The sequence below is a fragment of the Danio aesculapii genome, chromosome 20, assembly GCF_903798145.1.
Source record: "Danio aesculapii chromosome 20, fDanAes4.1, whole genome shotgun sequence".
NCBI classification, from domain to species: Eukaryota; Metazoa; Chordata; class Actinopteri; order Cypriniformes; family Danionidae; genus Danio; species Danio aesculapii.
Genome location: NC_079454.1, coordinates 9,405,012 through 9,424,423, shown reverse-complemented (window position 1 = coordinate 9,424,423; position 19,412 = coordinate 9,405,012). Strand labels below are relative to the sequence as shown.

The 19,412-nt window shown below is 37.6% G+C and overlaps 1 protein-coding gene across 1 annotated transcript in view; it reads left to right on the top strand.

Annotated features, from left to right (window-relative positions):
- Window positions 1-19,087, top strand: part of LOC130213703 (leucine-rich repeat-containing protein 52-like) — a 71,828-nt gene extending 52,741 nt beyond the window's left edge. Inside the window, exon 2 of the mRNA XM_056445459.1 lies at window positions 17,920-19,087. Within this exon, the coding sequence (XP_056301434.1) occupies window positions 17,920-18,248 (329 nt within the window). The 3' untranslated portion in view covers window positions 18,249-19,087. The remainder of the gene's footprint in view (window positions 1-17,919) is intronic.
- The last annotated feature ends 325 nt before the right edge of the window (window positions 19,088-19,412 follow it).

The window sequence follows — 19,412 nt, the reverse complement described above, 5'->3', positions numbered from 1 at the left end:
AGCCTGTCATTCGGCCATGTGCTAATAGGAAGGAAGTTATGTTATGGAGCTAATTGGGAAATGTTATGGCCTAAAGGATTTCATGATTTTAATATGGAACACATTTATACAAATTTCTGTTATGAAACTTCATGCAGACGTAGACATCAACTAAGTTACTTCACTACTGTACTTAAATACATTTTACGTGCTTATCTGTATTGTAAAAGTGCTGAGTGTACGTTTTTGACTCTTCTAAAGCATAACATATCATAATATGTAGCAGATGTTTAAGAAATTTCTAATTAGACATTTGTTTATATGAAAAAACAATGCTGAAATTAGTTATTCAGATCCACGTTAGAATGTCGGTTATGGTTCTGGTCTCTATAACCTGCCTACTTTCTGTTTACCCAATTTCAGCAAACCAAGTTGCCTTGGTGGAAAACACATTTCATTTCAGTCATGAAGGCTTCCAGCAGGCACACAACATCATAAGACGTTAATATTAGGGTGAATTTAGGTCATGGCATCAGGTGACCAAAATTCAATGTCTAGCCAGCATCTAAGGGCAACGTTATTTTGAAGTCCAACAACGACATCAAATTACGTTGATATTTGGTTGATTTTTTGTTGTGTTGGAAAGTGACCAAAATCCAGGGCTGCATCGACTGAACGACAATGAAGACATGCCAAACACGAAAGAAAACGCCCCTGGAGATTGACGTCATCCACCCGTGACACTTTCACTATCCCGCATTCTGAAATGATTCCTCACAGCAAATGTAAACAATATGTAGCGGCAATTTTGCACACAGCGAGTCTCAATAGTTAAACAAGGAAGAAAAAAACTGTTTTGACATTTTCCCTCAGTCATTTAAACAGTCACATGGATTGCGTCATAATATTTGTCGCTCCTATTGGTTCCTGGATTGACGCTCATCGCAGCTGTTGTCATACAGCAGGAAAGTGCCTGAAATCTTCAGACACTGCCAGAACTTCATCGGAGGAAATATCTAATCACAACGGGACATGTCAAATCAACAATCAAAGATCACTGATTTTAGCCTAGGATTTCAGGAATCTTTTAGGAATTCCCAAATTTGTCTCACGACAAAATTGTGGCTGAAATCTCACAGTGTGAGTGGGGCTTAATATGAAGTTTGAATAAAGTGTCAGGTTCATAAGAGAGAAGAGTGTTTCTACAGGTGGTTTGTCAAGCCCACTCACCACAATTTGAAATGCACAATGTTTCCAAAAGACATGGAGTGATTAAAATCCTGTTAGTGTCTGCAGTCTGGCAACCTGCGTTTGTGTCAAGTCATAGGAAGAGAGGCAAGGTGATAAAACCCTCTCCAAAATTTTGAGTTTGGACAGCAATACCTAGTTAAAATACTAGTTATAAATCCTTTTAAGTACTTTTATTTTAGGAAGCTTTTACTTCACAACCTACCTAAACAGAGATGAGGTAGTGGTGTTTAATTCATTAACAAGCTGAATTTTATCAGCTAACCTCATAAAGTCACAGTTTTTAATTTTCACCACTAGAGGGCTTGTATTCATAACAAACAAAGGTTTAGTTTAATGACACTATGACTGAGTGTGGAATCATGGGAGTTGTGGTCTTTATTACATCATACAGGATTGTTCTGTGGCATAATAGTTTTTTAAATTGCTTAATTAAAGGAAAAGCTGACAGAAATACAAACTACACTAACCTACATATTATTCAGTCACAAAAAGGTGCCAGTCAAAAACAGACAGACAAGCTTATACATATGAATGTGTGTTCACTGACAGTCAAGGAGATTGAAGTACCCGGATGAACTGGTGTTATTAGTTTCAGCAGTTGTTATCTCGGAATAGCATACCTTGGATTGTTGCCACAGTTTTATAATTAAAAGTTATAACATCATTTCCAATAAACATATGATCCTCAACAATAGAATAATAAACTCATTTTATAAAATACAATTTATTACATGACACTGTATCTTTTCAATATGTTAAAGTAAAATAAATCAATAAATCCACTATTTTACTTTTACGCTATTTAAGAGTTATGTGCCACCCACTGAGAGGTAAAAGCTGCTGCTTATTATCTTGGCTGTTGTGTTAGTGCTGATGGATTGAGACACACTCGCCAGTGTTTGTGTACATGCAGTACATGATATGGTACATGAATGGTAGTATGCAACAAGGCATTGACTAAAGTGAAAGGTAAAAGGAACTGTGGAAAGCAGAAGGTAAATCCTGGATATTTTAGGAGATTTCGAAATCCTGACCAGAAGCATTTTTTACTAGCAAAAGAGGACATATCTGGGATAAATAGTCACCCTATTATATACTACTTGAGTTTGTTTACAACCTTTTCAGGTCCATTTGCTGGTCTCGTTATGATGTTGTAAATAATCTTCAGTTGTTTAGACCAGATTTTTCATAATAACTGTCAAAATTTTCAAGCGATGCAGTCAATATATCTACTTATCATTGCTTTGAGGTTTTGTGTAGCTGATATAAAAGCACAGAGATCCTCAGATAGCTCCACATTGTCCGGGTTTGTCCTGAAATGACCTCATGGCTCATATTGGTGCAGTAGGAGACCAACCTGACAGCAGATGATGCCCAGAGGTCACAGTGTCTCTGCCGGGGCAGGTGGTTGTTTCTGGTCCAGTTCACAGGCTATGGGGCGCACTAATCATCCTAATGACTTGCATAATGCCTGCAAATTTCACCTGTTTGAGAGAAGATTAGTTACCGGTAATCCCTTTATTTAGCACCAGGTGGTCTTTTCACAAGCTTCTCCGTCAAACGCAGGTCAAATGTTGGGATTTGAGTAAGTACGTACACTCTAAAAAATGCTGAGATTTACAGTGAAGGTATTCCTAAGCAAACCTAATGGAATGTATACAGAATTCAAATGCTTTTTGTAATTTGGAATCAATAAGCTTATTCTGTTGGGAAGGCTTTTTATAATGTAGATGGGAATTAGTTTCATTTTATAAAAAGGAATTCCAGGTTGGTCGATTAGGGTTTTATTAGTAGAATTATCAGGGTCCCGCTGGGTTATAATATGTCATAAATTTCAAAAACTAAATTTTAGGCCTTAAAAATCTTAAATTCACTGAAATATTGTCTTGTAGGTCCTAACTAATTTTAAACAGGTCTTAATTTTCCTCTGTCCAAGCAAAGCTACTCAATCAGGCCGACATCTATCCAATCACCAACAACCCATTCATTTCATTTTCTTTTCGGCTTAGTCCCTTTATTAATCTGCAGTCGCCACAGCAGAATGAACCGCCAACTTATCCAGCATTTGTTTTATGCAGCGGATGCCCTTCCAGCTGCAACCCATCCCTGGGAAACACATACACACTCATTCACACACACATACACTACAGACAATTCACCTGTACCACATGTCTTTAGACTGTGGGGGAAACCGAAGCACCCGGAGGAAACCCACGCGAATGCAGGGAGAACATGCAAACTCCACACAGAAATGCCAACTGACCCAGTCGAGGCTCAAACCAGCGACCTTCTTGCTGTGAGGTGACAGCACTACCTACTGCGCCACTGCATAGCACCAACAATCCATCTCAGTAAAACAAGATCCAATTTACAATAGCTGTTTGACTGTTTTACAGCAATTTCTCTAAATTAAATTCCCTTATCATGAAAAAAATCTAAAAACAATTACACGATTCCTTATGATAATAACAGAGCCATATATCACTTTACATGATACATTATACTCAATCAATTTGGACCAAGTCAACAAATGTATATTTTTGATTATTAATGTAATTGTCTCCATAATAAATAACATTTTAACATTGTTAAACTTGTCATAAAAAAACATATCATGTTGAAAAAAGTGTATACAACTAGAGTTTTCTTGTTTTGACACATTAAAATATGTCGCTAAGAAATAACTACATTAGATTTTGTGTGTGTGTGTGTGTGTGTGTGTGGCAACCGACCGAGCCATTATAAATAATCATTAGTGTTTAGCCCTGTATAAGTCTAAAATTTAATTCATAATGGTTTTAGAAGGGTCTTAAAAAGTCTTAAATTTGACTGGATTAAACATGCAGAAACCCTGATAATACATTATTGATTCTCACGTTTCTAGTCCAAATGTGTTGGACGGGGGATTAAAGAGTGAGATAAATAAAATTCCGACAAAAAAAATCCAGCTAATTTAGTTATTTTCAAACTGGAGCTTTAAAATGCCTTAAATTTATTAATATAAAAATTTCATATTTTAAAAGAGACAAAACATGCATTATAATGACCTAAAATTGTTTTAGGTATATATGAGGTAGCATAATTTGATAATTATGTTGTTTATCATAAAATGACTAGAGCAAATCATTTTAGACTATTTTGTTTTGTTAATAAATAGTGTAAATCATAGACTGTAAAAGATATGGACGTAGTATCCGTGATGTCACAAACTCTTTCTGAAGAGTGCAAATGAAACTCCAAGTAGGCGTGGCTAACCATTTCACCATTTTGTTTGCGCAACACATCACACCGACCTTTTCTTTGGGAGAAACGCTTAAAACGCTTAATACTTCATTACCTGCGACTTATTTGTGTTCCGACCACATGTGCTTGGTTGTGTACTATATCAATAGTGTTTAGTCTTTTAAAAAAAAACACTGTTGTAACACATTGAGCCACTAAACATTGTTCTTATAACGTTTTTCTACAGGAGGAAAGCGCAAATTACTTCCAAATACAGGTCTAAAGAAAATTATAAATGATAAATTATCTTAAGTTAAACAAATACATGTATAAATATGGTATATAAGTGTATAATTTTACTCACCTGGGAAGTGGAGGTAACTTGAATGGTTTGTGAGCACAATTAAGTGCACACAGCATGCAATATTATCTGATAATTGTTGAATATAATCCCAAAAGGCAATTGACTGTGTAAAGCCACATAAAACAAAACAAAAATATGATGTATATGTCGAGTTCAGCGGCTAATCAGCCGGAATCAGCTGAGGTGACGAGACAGCGAGCAGCGTAACCTAGCTGTCACTCAAGTTGCAACGCCCTTAATTAGGCAGATCTAATATAACTTAATAAAAACGAAACAAGTGAAGTTTCATAAACTAATTTCGAGAGGAGCATGTGATATGATTGAGCACATCTGGCCACTCATCTGTAATCAGTAATAATCCAATCAGAGTGATCCTAGTTTACTATAAATGGATAAATTTCTCCCTACTGTTCTATCTTCGTTTGGAAGAATCCCCCCTTCCACCCCATCTCCTCCTTTTCCTCCCTTTTCTAAAGGGGGAGCTCTCGAGACCTACCTGATCTCGGATCTCCTGATATGCTTATCGACTGGGCGGGAGACCTGGGCTCAAATATCTCCGAGCTCAGGGTTCTCTTCCGGGACAGCATGCCAAATCTGCTTTATACGCCAAGCATATCTAATTGGGAACTCTTGAAATATGTTATAAAAAAAATGTCACCCCCTTGCAGTTGTCATGAAGGCTAATATTAACTATATGCACCAAAACCATCTTTTGTACCAGACTGTAAACGTTTTTCTCAGCGGTAAAAATGGCAGTCAGAGAACATCTGGAGTTTATGGAGCCAGCCTCCAAAGGCGAGTCGATGAATTGCTGTTTCAGTTACTTCCATATTGGCTTCACGAGGGAGAGCGGGAGGTTGCTGCTTGGTGTAAATGCATTAACAGTATCTAAATCCTTTAGGTTCTACCAGTAAGACAAGCGAGATAAATATGATATTGATTTACATTTATTTGATGAGTATCGTTTGACAAAAAGTATGATTTAACAAAACATTTAGCTTGAATCGAAAGTTTGTAGATCCAGCGATGGCTGCCGAGGACGAAGGCCGGGGGGGAGCATACCCCCCTGAACAGGGCCAACCTGGTGGTGATGGTGGTGGGGAAGATGGTGGGTGAACGTTCGCATCAATATCTGAAATCGAGTGAAATGAATGGACAGCTTATATATTCCTTAACTCTTGTGGCTATTGATTGGAACGGATTGTGATGAGTGACATGACATTATGTATTCCTGGTAGAACTAGCGCTAACATTTACATTTCTGACAGCTTCCCACTTTGAGTGTGTGCCAATTATTATTTTTTTGCCTTTATTTTTAATTAAAACATAATGAAGTGTGCTGTCATCTTCTAATGACTGTTCATAGTTTAGTGATTTAAAAAATGAGTTTTGAAGTATATTTGTCAGTGGTCAATACAACTCTGAATGAATGAATGAACGAACGAACGAACTCTTTCCAGGACAGTCTTACCCAAAGGCAACTTATTCCTGCCCCTGTTCTCTTCTCTTCTTTGTCTTGGAAGAGATATTGCTTTTTGATTAAAGGTGAAGTGATATAATTCCATCCTACCTGGCATCTGATAATGTCTTTGAGGACAAACGGTATTCATCCATTGAAATGTCAAAAAGGTGACAGACAAATGAAGAAGAGCTCATGCCATTGGTTTGAGTAGTTTCCACTGTGTGTAATGAGAAGCGACTGAAGTCTCTGTGCGAGTGTGTCTGAGGATCACTCTGTCAGTCTGATATGTTGAGCTGACAGGCTGATGCTCAGGCTTTGAGATGGGGATGATGGTTACTGACCTGTTTCTTCCTCAAGGCCACTGCCAGAGGCTTCCAGACTGCGTGTGTGTGTGCGTGTGTGTCAGGGAGTAGTTTGTATTTCTTATATTGTGGGAACCAAAACCAATAAATGTTGTTCTTGCGGGAAAATTTTTTTGGTCCCCATAATAAAAACACAAAATGAAGTATTTTGAAAATGTAAAAATGCAGATTGTTTACCTGTGAAGGTTGGGTTTAGGGATACGGTTAGAGTAGGGGGATAGAAGATACAGTATGAAAAGCCCCATAAAGATAGGTGTAAAAGTGTGTGTGTGGTGTGTTTACTGGTTTTGGTGGTTTATGGGGGCACAAATTTGTATAATGACATGGGAACGACCTACATATTACAATGATTACAAAGGGCATGTCCTCATAATTCGAAATGCTTATAAGCAGGGCTTGACATTAACACCCGCCAACCCACCAAATGCGGGTAGATTTCAGATCTGTTAGACAGTCACCTCCACCTGGACCTATGGCTGTTTGAAAACAATTATTAAGTTGTCGTTTTCTTAAAAGCAGGGTTTGACAATAAGGATGACTTAATATGCGTGCAAATGCGATCTTAGAAGCGAGAAGCAGCACGATTGACAAAATGAATAGTGTTCGCGAGAGCAAAAGAAAGCAGTTGAATGCCGAATGAAAGGATGATCACTTGCGCTAACAGCTGATGTGATGCGATTGACTGTTTTAAAAGCGTGCGCTCTCCCGTTTCCTTGCGTGAAGCAACCGTGCCTAGAAATACAACTGGTGGGATCGGTTCTCCTTTGAATAGACTAGACAAAAAGTTTTGCTCATGCACCCACAGTCTTGCAGCTTTCAATAGCTCCAGATTTGTGTTTTTGTAAGGAGCATCGGTTGCTTTCGCTTTGACCATTCTTTGAACAGATTATAAATGGACCTAACATTAACCGTGTAGGTGTGATCATCCTTTCATTATCACACATGGTATGTTTTTCACCTGCTTTCTTTTGCTTACAGTTATTTTTGTTAATATGGTTTAATTATAATTTTTTAACAATAACATTGCTTTAATGGGAATAGCTCCCCATTTATGTGTAGTTAACTGGTGATCTGGAACCTCTAGCCAGGACCGATTACCGTGCATATTTTAGATACATGATAATAATTATTTTTTTAAAGGTCAATTTATTTATTTATTTAATTTTTAAAGAAAGGTTTTGTTAAATAAAAAGTATAGTATACAGCTATATTTTGCTTGTTTTGACACATTTAAATTTTGGGGCTAAGAAATAATTATTTATTTATGTTTGGAGAGATAAATTTGGTAAATCCTTAATTTTGAGCTCTGAAAAGTCATGTGAAATAAAAACTAATTGTAATATGACACTATGAAACCATGACCCATTTGCTCATGCTCATTGAGCAAGCTCATACACAACACACACAAAAAGTTAAATGAATGAAGAGGCATGTGGACATAACACGAAGTCTAAATCAAGTCATTTTAGCTTGTCAAAGTCAAATTGATGCATTCATTCATTTATTCATTCATTTTCTTTTCAGCTTAGTCCCTTTATTAATCTGGGGTTGCCACAGCGGAATGAACCGCCAACTTATCCAGCATATGTTTTTACGCAGCGGATACCCTTCCAGGTGCAACCCATCACTGGGAAACCCATACACACTCATTCGCACACATACATACACTATGGACAATTTAGCCTACCCAATTCACCTGTTGAAAAATGTTGATAAACTACTAGCCACAGTGGCTGGTGTGCAAAAAAGTTAATGCTAAGCCCTGCTTATAAGTAATACTTAACAGGGTCTTTTGACTTTCAGAATTTGCCACAAGGGTAGGGCAAGGCAATATAATAAGTTGCTTTTACAGTAAAAATACATTAGACCCATAAAGTGTTCATAAACCACCAAAACCAACAACAACAAAAAAACGTACTCTCAAACCTTATTCTCATTCAAACCCTTCTGTGACCCGGACCCTTCAAGATTTGTGTTTTAAAGAAGTTCCAGACAGTTCTGGACCCTTTTACAGTTCCATATCACTATGCTGAAATTACTTCAGGTAAATATCAAAACAAAACAGAAGGATTTGGATGAGAATGCTAAGAAACTAGCTCTATACACAGGAGCTGTTTAAGCACAAAACCTGACAAATGTCTTGAAATACAACCTTAGGTGTGGTAACCATACTAAAAGAGAAATAACTGACACCAGTGTGTCAAATTGTAGCTGAATCACCACGTATGCACCAGTTATGCATTATTTTCTGATATGTCAACGGTCCGTCATCAATTTCTCTTTACATATTGCATGACTAAGACCATGATATTGCTCATAAGATCATGATATTGCTGTGTGATTAATCAAAGATGATTTTAATGCTCCATTTAGCAGTGACATTGGCTCTGTAATCAGTGGTACATTTCCAGGATCTGTTTTCAGATGGAGACATTGACTGATTCTGCGATTTCACAGATTTTAGTGTAACTTTTCAATGAACTCTGGTGCTGTTTATTACATGCTGCTACACCTAAAAGCATGTGAAAATATCACATTTAATGACAAATTGAATTATTACGCCTCTTAACTTCAGTCGAGTGTTTGAAATAAATGATTCTCCGAGACGATTCCATAGTCGTGTGTTTATTAGTTACGTTGAATCAACAAAAACAGTTTTGTTTGAATCAGGGGCGTAGGTTTGCACTTGACAGTGATGGGGGACTGGGGACGAGTGAATACAATCCCCTCACACCCCCGCTAAGAATGAATATTGTTTTTTTTATATTATATATTTTATATATTGCTATTAATTATTTAACTGCTATCAAACTACATTATTAATGAATCCTCCCTTCATACAATTTTTTAAGTTAAATTAAATAGGCAGGCGCGTAGCCAGGTGGTTAGAAAAACCAAAAGTTGGATTATTATTATCATTATGTTTGAATTTATATTTTTATTCAAATGGCCAAATTCTCACTGAGGAAAGTTAAATGCACTGGCCAGTTTGTTATTTGCTTACAGGCTTCAGCTTTTAATTTAAATCAAGATTTAACAGATTTCCCAAAGAAAATGATGATTAAAAAAAACTATTTTAAAAAATAAGTATATTTTCATATTTGAAGAGAGTAGATGCAAAAACCATTAATCAAAAACCTCTAAATTACATTTAAAATTTTCTTCTAAAATGAGCTTTTTTTTCCAACTCCTGTGTGTGGACTCAGTGATTTTACTTTTATAGTGACAAATACGTTCTTTTCATTGTGTTTAAAGTGAAATGACTGAACATAAATATACGAGGCTGAGAAAAATGCTCATTTTACTCATTTGTAAGTCGCTTTGGATAAAAGCGTCTGCTAAATGACTAAATGTAAATGTAAACATGGCATTTAGAGGTTTTGGCATCTGAACTCTTCATTTCTTCATTCTAAGAATTTAAAGTTCTAATTTCTAATTCAAAGAATTTTTATTGTTTTCAAAACTGTAATAAAGCTTACAGTTCAAATGCACATGTGTAAATAAAGCAATTTGACAAAATGCTAGAAAATATTTTTGGTACATCAAAAAGTTAGTTATAATAATCCAACAAGATAATCAAGCAAAAATTTGTTATTAAAATGTCACTAAAATGTAATATTTATACCACAATTAAACAGAAAATCAGGTGAATAACTGCAAAAAGGTTCAGTTTTTCAGAAAACAAATAACCGCTCCTTTCAATAAGCTGGCTACAGGCCTGAAAGTGTATTGTTAAAACAATGTTTATTAACTGATAGAGAGTTTTATAAAAACATTCGTTTATTTTTCGTACAAATTAAACATGTCTCATAGTATTATTAAAAGATGGAGCACAGACTGTAGTTGTTCTGACAAATTCTGCCAACCCGACTCTTCACCATAACTTTTCAATCCAGATGGATGGAGCAACCATTACTGCATCCAAAATGGTAAAAAGCCTTGGAGTAACGATTGATGACCAACTAAACTTCTCTGACCACATTTCTAGAACTGCTCGATCTTGCAGATTCGCACTCTATAACATCAGAAAGGTTCGACCCTTACTATCTGAACATGCAGCTCAACTCATTGTTCAAGTTCTTGTTCTCTCCAAACTAGACTATTGCAACTCTCTGCTAGCCGGGCTTCCAGCTAATTCTATCAAACCTCTTCAGCTGCTTCAGAACGCAGCAGCACGAGTGGTCTTTGATGAACCCAAAAGAGCACATGTCACTCCGCTACTCACCCGTTTGCACTGGCTGCCAGTTGCTGCTCGCATCAAATTCAAAGCTCTGATGTTTGCTTACAAAGCGACCTCTGGCTTTGCTCCTTCGTATCTGCTCCCACTTCTGCAGATTTATGTGCCCTCCAGAAACTTGCGTTCTGTGAATGAACGTCGCCTCGTTGTTCCATCCCGAAAAGGAAAGAAATCACTTTCCCGAACTCTCACATTCAATCTGCCCAGTTGGTGGAATGAACTCCCTAACTACATCAGAACAGCAGAGTCACTTGCTGTCTTCAAGAAACGACTAAAAACTCAACTGTTTAGTCTCCACTTTCCTTCCTAATCTTAACTGCCTCTCTGGCTATACCACTAACTGTACTCTCTCTCTCTCTCTCTCTCTCTCTCTCTCTCTCTCTCTCTCTCTCTCTCTCTGCGTGTGCGCGCATGTGCGGATGTACGGGGTAGCTGGGAGGGCTGCGTGAGTGTTTGAGCGACTGGCGGCTTGTTTGAGTGAGTTTTCATTCATTTTCTCTTCTCTTTTTCTACAAGTGAGATTTAGTTTATAACATTTAATTATCTAGAGGTCGAGAACATGCCGGCAGATTCAGATGGGTTTGCTTCTTTAACAGCCCGACATGGTTGTAAATGTTTACCGGATGAATCAATCACCATTGAGGACTGTTTGACAGCTATAAGCGCAGAAATAGGCGCCAGGAATATACTATCGGCATCCAGAATGAACAAGGCAGTTGTTGTGTTTTTGAAGGAAGAGTCTATGGTTCATCACTTAGTTGAAGCCGGACTGTCTGTTGGCGATACTTTTTTACCCGTGTTACCACTGTCGAGCCCTTCAAAAAAAGTAACTCTCTCTAATGTGCCTCCATTCATCTCGAATGAATCACTCGAGCGGTTACTTAGCCGCTATGGCAAAATTGTGATGCCAATTAAAATGATCCCACTTGGGGTAAAAAACCCAGAATTAAAACACATTATGTCTTTTAGACGCCAAACTGCTATCATTTTAAATGCTGAATTCCAACACTTGGACGTCTCTGCAAAATTGACTCTGGCCGGTAAGGATTACACAATTTTTATCAGCACTGAGTCAATGAAATGCTTCTCTTGTGGGGTTTACGGTCATACAAAATTGAGATGTACAAATAATAAGATGACAAACCAAAATATAAATGTGAATGAGACTGAGCCGACCGCAATCGCGGAGCAAGTTGGCACGGAAAATGAAAATCAGAATGACAATAACGACACTGACCAACGGGCTGATTCAGATTCATTGTTAAAAGACGATGAAAATCTGAAAGTGGATGCAGCGAATGAGAATGCAGGAGAGTGTTCGGTGAACACTGATGTATGTGCTGAAGTGCGCAGCGCGGCGAGCGGTGGAACCGCTGCTGCTGGAAACAGTGATGAACCGGACCACCCCGCAGAGCTGAACGGGCTCGGGGGAGACGGGAAGCCTCGCGACTCGCGAGAGACTGATGGCCTGGTACTGGCTGAAGCTGATCAACTGTCCGAGAGTGGTGAGGCTCAGTCCATTGACATTAATTATGATAGTGAAGAATCATATGTGATGGATCTTGTTAATGACAATATAAAAGAAAGTCGTGTTGAAAAAAGACGCAATTCGCAAATAAAACCATCTTATTACACAGTACAAGAACTTAACAGTTTTCTTGATGAAACCTTTAATCAACGAAGGCCAAAAATAGAGAAGTATTTCCCAGATTTACAACTGTTTGTGGAATCCTGTGCTGTAGCAATGAGAAAAGCATCATTGGATGAGCTCGATAAACTTAAAAGATTCCGATTAAGGAAACATGTCACTACTGTTAAAAAAATGATTGATAATTTGGATTGAGAAAAAACAAACAGGACTAATGTGTAAGATTATATATTTTATTATTTGCATTCTTTTTGCCATGACAACCTTAAATATTGCGACTTTTAATGTTAACGGTTGTCGGAGCACCAAAAAGAGAGTTGCTTTATTTGATTATCTGCGGCTCAAAAAGGCTGATGTTATTTTCTTGCAAGAAACGCATACAGACCATCAAAATCAGGCACAGTGGCATAGTGGGTGGAAGGGAAATGTTTTACTAAGCCATGGCACAAACCTTAGTGCTGGTGTAGCATTTCTTTTTTCCCCACATGTCAGTATGCAGTCAAATGCAATAGAAATAATACCTGGTCGTATATTGAGGGCTGATATTGTTATAGGAGATGCCTATTTCTCTTTTATTAATGTTTATGCACCAACTGTTGGTCATGACCGTGTTTCTTTTTTTAAAATACTTTCTGATGCCATATTACAGTGTCCTCGGGGTAATATGATTGTAATTGGAGGGGATTTTAATTGCACTATTGATTCACATCTGGACAGGAATCACAATGAACCTCAAAATTCTTCTGCTGAGTGTTTAAAAAAAATAATTAATGAACATAAGTTAGTTGATGTGTGGAGGGAAGCTTTTCCTGGAGTCAGACAGTACACATGGTTAAAAAATAATTCAAATAATTTGTCAGGGGCAAGGCTTGATCGGTTTTATGTTGAAAAGGGCACTAGAGGTAGGTTTTTTAATAGCTCGATTGCACCATCTTTCTTGTCTGATCATCACTTTGTATCAGTTGTTGTATCAGTCTCTCTTTCAAAGCCTTTTAAATCACATTGGCGTTTTAATAATAGATTATTGCAGGACTGCACTTTTATTCACTCTTTCAATCTTCTGGAAAGCTTGGAGAGATGAGAGAAGTCATTTTCTGTCACTGAGTCAATGGTGGGATGTTGGAAAAACACAAATTAAGTCTTTTTGTCAGCAGTACACTGCCCATAATGCTGGAATGCTCAAAACAAGAATGAGGTCCCTCGAACAAGCTATACTTGGGCAAAGCAGTGACTGTACCAACAACTCAACTTTTACTGACTCTGTTACAAACGATAAACTTCTTTTAAAGAATCTGTTGGAAGAAAAAGGAAAAGATGCCTTTCTGAGGACCAGGTTTGCACAACTGAATGATATGGATGCTCCCACATCTTTCTTTTTTGGACTTGAAAAGAAACCAAGGGAACAGAAAAGTCTTCATCAGCTGAAAATTCCAGGAGGGGGAGTGATAACTGATCAACAGGAGATTCAATCTTATGCCCTTTCATTTTATGAGGATTTATACTGTTCAGAGTTATGTGACGACACAGCAGTCAACTCACTGTTAAAGGAGGTATCAAAATTATCAGAAGAAGAACAAAATGACTTGGATAAGCCTTTGACTTTTGGAGAGCTTTCGCAAGCTGTCCAAGAAATGTGTTCGGGGAAGTCACCTGGTCTGGATGGACTTACAGCGGAATTTTTTAAGGCGTTCTGGGAACTATTGGGTCAGGACATGTATGAAGTCTTTCTTGAATGCATTCATCAAGGCACCCTTCCTCTGAGCAGTAGAAGGGCTATTCTGACTTTGATCCCTAAAAAAGGAGACCTTGGATGTTTAAAGAACTGGCGGCCAGTATCACTAATATGTGTTGATTTTAAAATATTATCTAAATCTCTGACCAATAGACTTAAGCAATATATGGCCTCAGTTATTCACATGGACCAAACTTTTTGTGTTCCGAAAAGGACAATTTTTGATAATCTCTTCTTGATAAGAGATATGATTACTGTGGCCAAAATGCACAACATGGACATTGGGTTTCTTTCTTTGGATCAAGAAAAAGCTTTTGACAGAGTTGATCACCAGTATTTATTTAAAACACTAGAAGCTTTTGGTTTTGGCCCTTATTTTGTGTCTCTCGTTAAGATGTTAAACAATAGAATTTTTAGCATGCTGAAGATAAATGGTTCATTAACCAGGCCTTTTCCTGTAACTAGAGGAATAAGGCAAGGGTGTCCTCTTTCTGGTCTTTTATATGCAATTTCTATTGAACCTTTACTAATATCACTCAGGAGGCAACTGAGCGGTTTTAATATTCCTAATAACCCTTCAGTCAAACTTACAGCTTATGCTGACGATGTAACCGTAGTTATAAAAGATTCAAAAGATGTTTCGATTTTAACTTCTTCTTTAAACACGTATCAGCAAGCATCATCAGCACGTATTAATTGGGAGAAATGTACATCCTTATTGTTGGGTGACTGGCAGGATGCAGGACCACCTAGTTTACCCCAGCAATGTAGCTGGGCCAAAGATGGGTTCAGAATCCTTGGAATATATTTTGGGACAAACGAATATACAGATAAGAACTGGCAAGGGTTAGCAGACAAGGTAATTTTAAGAATTCTTAAGTGGCGATGGATTCTTCCACACCTCTCCTTTAGAGGGAGATGTTTGGTCGTTAATAATTTAGCAGCTTCTATGCTATGGCACAAATTTACTGTTTTGGATCCGCCAAAAGAATTACTTTCTGGAGTACAAAAGGCATTTGTTAATTTTTTTTGGGATGGCTACCATTGGCTTCCTCCAGGTGTCCTTTATCTACCTGTGGCAGAGGGTGGTCAAGGGCTAATACACCTAGAGTCCAAGGTTTTGGCAATGAGGCTACAGTCACTACAAAAGCTTTTGTACAATTCTGAACCTGCGCCTTGGGTTGTATTTGGATCATATATACTGCAGAAAATTGGTGGATTCGGTATAGAAAAACAGTTGTTTTTAATGCAGAAGAATCTCCTGGAAAAAGTGCAATCATTGCCTTTTAGGTTTTATTTGGGATTGATCAAGTTTTGGAGTTGTTTTAAAATTTTGAGACATGAAGATGACCATTATGGTGTTTTAGAACCTCTTTTTTTCAATCCACTTTTTCAGTTAGACAATGTGCCATCTTCTTTAATTACTAAATGTCTGACTGCTGGCTTAACAAAAGTCATCGATCTGATTGATTTAAATGATGGCCAATGGAAACCAGCACATGTAATTGCCAGTCAAACTGGGATAAATTCATTAAGAATCGTAGAAGGTCTAATGAAGAATATTAGGGCAGCTTTTCCACAGAGTTTTACTGATTTTATTAATAATGTTCTACGGTGTGGTTTTATCCATAGGTCTTTTCCTGTACTTAAAGTTGTTTTTAAAGATTGGGAATCTGATGAGAATAACCAGATAAAATTGCTGAAAGGGTATGGTGCATTGGATTTTAATTGCATTGAGAAAAAGGTGTTATACCATATGTGTGTGAAAATTTCACAATTGGGTCAGTTGTTGCAAAGACCGGACACTAAATGGAGGTCTTGGCTTTCTGTTTCCACTGATATCCATCCATCTTGGAGGTTATTTTATAAGCCTCCTACCTCCAAAAGATGTGGAGACATTCAGTGGAGAATACTACATTGTATTATAGCCTCAAATTCTTTTGTGTCCAAGATAAATGAGACTGTTCAACCAGTATGTCCTTTTTGTAACCTTCTCGACAATGTCTTTCATATGTTCTGTGAATGTGTCAGACTTAAACCATTGCTTGAACTATTAGAGAACATGATTGTAAGATTAGGCTTTATTTTTTCTAATAGTCTATTCATTTTTGGTTGCAGATACAAGAAGTCTTGTCAGCAAAAATGCACACTTATCAATTTCTTAATTGGACAAGCTAAACTTGTGATTTTAAAATCTCATCAATGTAAAAATTCTGGTGAAAATGTGAACATAATTACTCTGTTTAAATCTCTAGTGGAGTCGCGAGTGGTGATTGAATATACATATTACAAACATGTCAATAATATTCTGTATTTTGAATGGAAATGGGGTATTGGAGGGGTTTTGGTGACTGTGTGTGATTCAGGAAAATTGGTGTTTAATTGGTAAATGTTCGTTTTTCTTAAAAACTAAAAAAAAAAAAAAAAAAGTAATATTTTATAACTTTTATTGGATGATGTATTCAAAGAATTTTAATGTTCATTAAAGGTGTTGTGAAAAGTCAAAAGTCTCTCTCTCTCTCTCTCTCTCTCTCTCTCTCTCTCTTTCTCAAAAAAAATAAAAAATACTAATGCTTTGCTTCTTAGACTTTACACACCTGAAACTTGTCTATAGCACTTGTTCACTGCTGCTCTTATAGTTGTGTAAATTGCTTCCTTGTCCTCATTTGTAAGTCGCTTTGGATAAAAGCGTCTGCTAAATGACTAAATGTAAATGTAAATTGTTTCAACCGAAATTGGAGAGATTAGGAAAACTGGCAGGGTCATATACATTTACATGTAGGTGTTTATTCTGCAGTTAGTTTTCAGGAAATATTGTTCACAGACTATATCAGTCTGCTTTAATGTTAGACTGACCGTAAAAGCAGTGAAAAACACTAGTAATAGCAGCATTATCATGATGGATTCATTCAGTAGCGAACTTGAGTTCATGTGACTTACACTTTTCGTTGCAAAAACCTCTTTATGTCCACCTTTTTTTTTGCTATCGCCATCCGCACTTGTGCGTGTCACACAGTTGTTTTGGCGCTGCTTGTATCTGAAAGCAGCCTCTCACATGACAGCAGGGAAGGCACAGCCAATCACAATGTTGATATGTGTTTGGGGGCGGTGCGACTCGAGGAGAGACGTGATTTAACCCTTTCGGCATGTCTAGGTTTATATTGACAGCGCGTTGTTTTTGAGTGAATTAAATTATTGGTGGGGATATTTCAGTAGTTGGTGGATATTGGTGGGGACACGTCCCATCCGTCCAGCCTAAATCTAAGCCCCTAGTTTGAATCCCTGCACCTCTTATTTGTTGCATATTTGCATTTTCTGCATGAGGGCGCCCTTAGCGTTCGGAGGAGGTTTAATATTTGTTTATTTACCTTTTTTAATTGATTTATTCAAACTACTTTTCTAAAATGAGCTGAAGCAACACAATTTGTTAGATGTTTTGGGGACAACTTAATTGTTTTATGTTCAATCCACTTACATTAGTTATGTTAAATTAATCAATTTGTGTTGATTGATTTTTGTGGAACTCTGCAATTTTACAGTGTTTCCTGACAAGATGTGCATGAGAATCACAGCTTTTGCTGAAACGCGATGTCAACTTCATTTCGATTAATCGTGTATCCCTATTGCTCATACTTCCCCTCAATCTCTCTCTTCCTTTCTAGATGAGGGCCAGACGGTGTGCCAGGGGCCTCCAGACATGCTAGGACAGCGTCTAGCAGAGGTGGGCATGCAGCTGCGGTCTGAGTGCCACCAAGGCCTGGGCTACTGGGACTACCTGTTCTTCATTGCAATCGGCTTCGTCATTTTCAGTGCCGGGACAGTGTCGGCTTGGGTCATGGGCGTCCTCATGGTCTTGTACGAGCGGTACAGCAAGAGGAAGAGCGAGGAGCTGGACAGCGACGATGAGGAGGAAACGGTCACCCGAGGGCCTGGAGGCGGTGGAGGGAATCACGGGAATGGGGATCTGAACAAACCAGGCATGCAGGTGTGACCAGACGACAGAGGGATGCTGGGAAATCTCTGACGAGCAGACGGCGCTGTGGACACAGTCAAAAAGGAGTTTTCTTTTCTAAAAAGAGGTTTTAAGTGCACTTTTATAGAATGTGTCAACATTAGTTTTAGATTAAGAGAAGGGCAGGACAGGCAGATTCGGCTCACTTCTGTTGTCATAGCTGGACACAGACAGAGAAAGATACCGTGTTCAGTGAAATGTGTGCGTTTCTGACAGATCTAGAGGTTAGTCTTGGATAAATTCATAGAAGTAATGCTCACGCACACAACGCTCTCCCCCAGTGTTAGTAATGTAATTGGGGCAGGGTGACAGCACTGTGTTTCACACTTAATAGAGAGCCGTGAGACGAGAAAAAGATAGATAGGTAGAGAGGCTAATCCGGTAACCTATCTCAGCTTTTATTTGCAAAGAGAGGAGTATATATGGAAGATATACAAGGCAGTCTCTCCAGACTCATGCAGTGTGAAATGAACAAACGGAAGATGGAAGACTCTTCTGAACTGTCTGCACAACTCCATGGAAGGCTGGAAATGCTTTTTTAAGGGGTCACAGACTGAGTGACTGCTCAAATGATGGATTGAAAACATTATATTACAGAGCTTAACAATAGAGATTGTTCACTGTTCAACAAGAAGGCCAGTAGATTTCTTGCTCCTCGGCAATGAGTAAAAACTGTAAATTTAATACTCGCATACACACTAACATTTTACTGTTGTGGTCAACGATTACTTATGTAAGGGTTTAATACTTTGGTTAGTTAGCAAAGGTAACAGTATATACAGTTAAAGTCAGAATTATTAGCCCCCCTGTTTATTTTTTTCCCCAATTTCTGTTTAACAATGAGAAGATTTTCTCAGCACATTTCTAAACATAATAGTTTTAATAACTCATCTCTAATAACTGATTTATTTTATCTTTGCCATGATGACAGTAAATAATATTCGACTAGATATTTTTCAAGACACTTCTATACAGATTAAAGTGACATTTAAAGGCTTAACTAGGTTAATTAGGTTAACTAGGCAGGTTAGGGTAATTAGGCAAGTTATTGTATAATGATGGTTTGTTCTGTAGACTATCGAAAAATATATAGCTTAAAGGGGCTAATAATTTTGACCTTAAAATGTTTTTCAAAAAATTTAA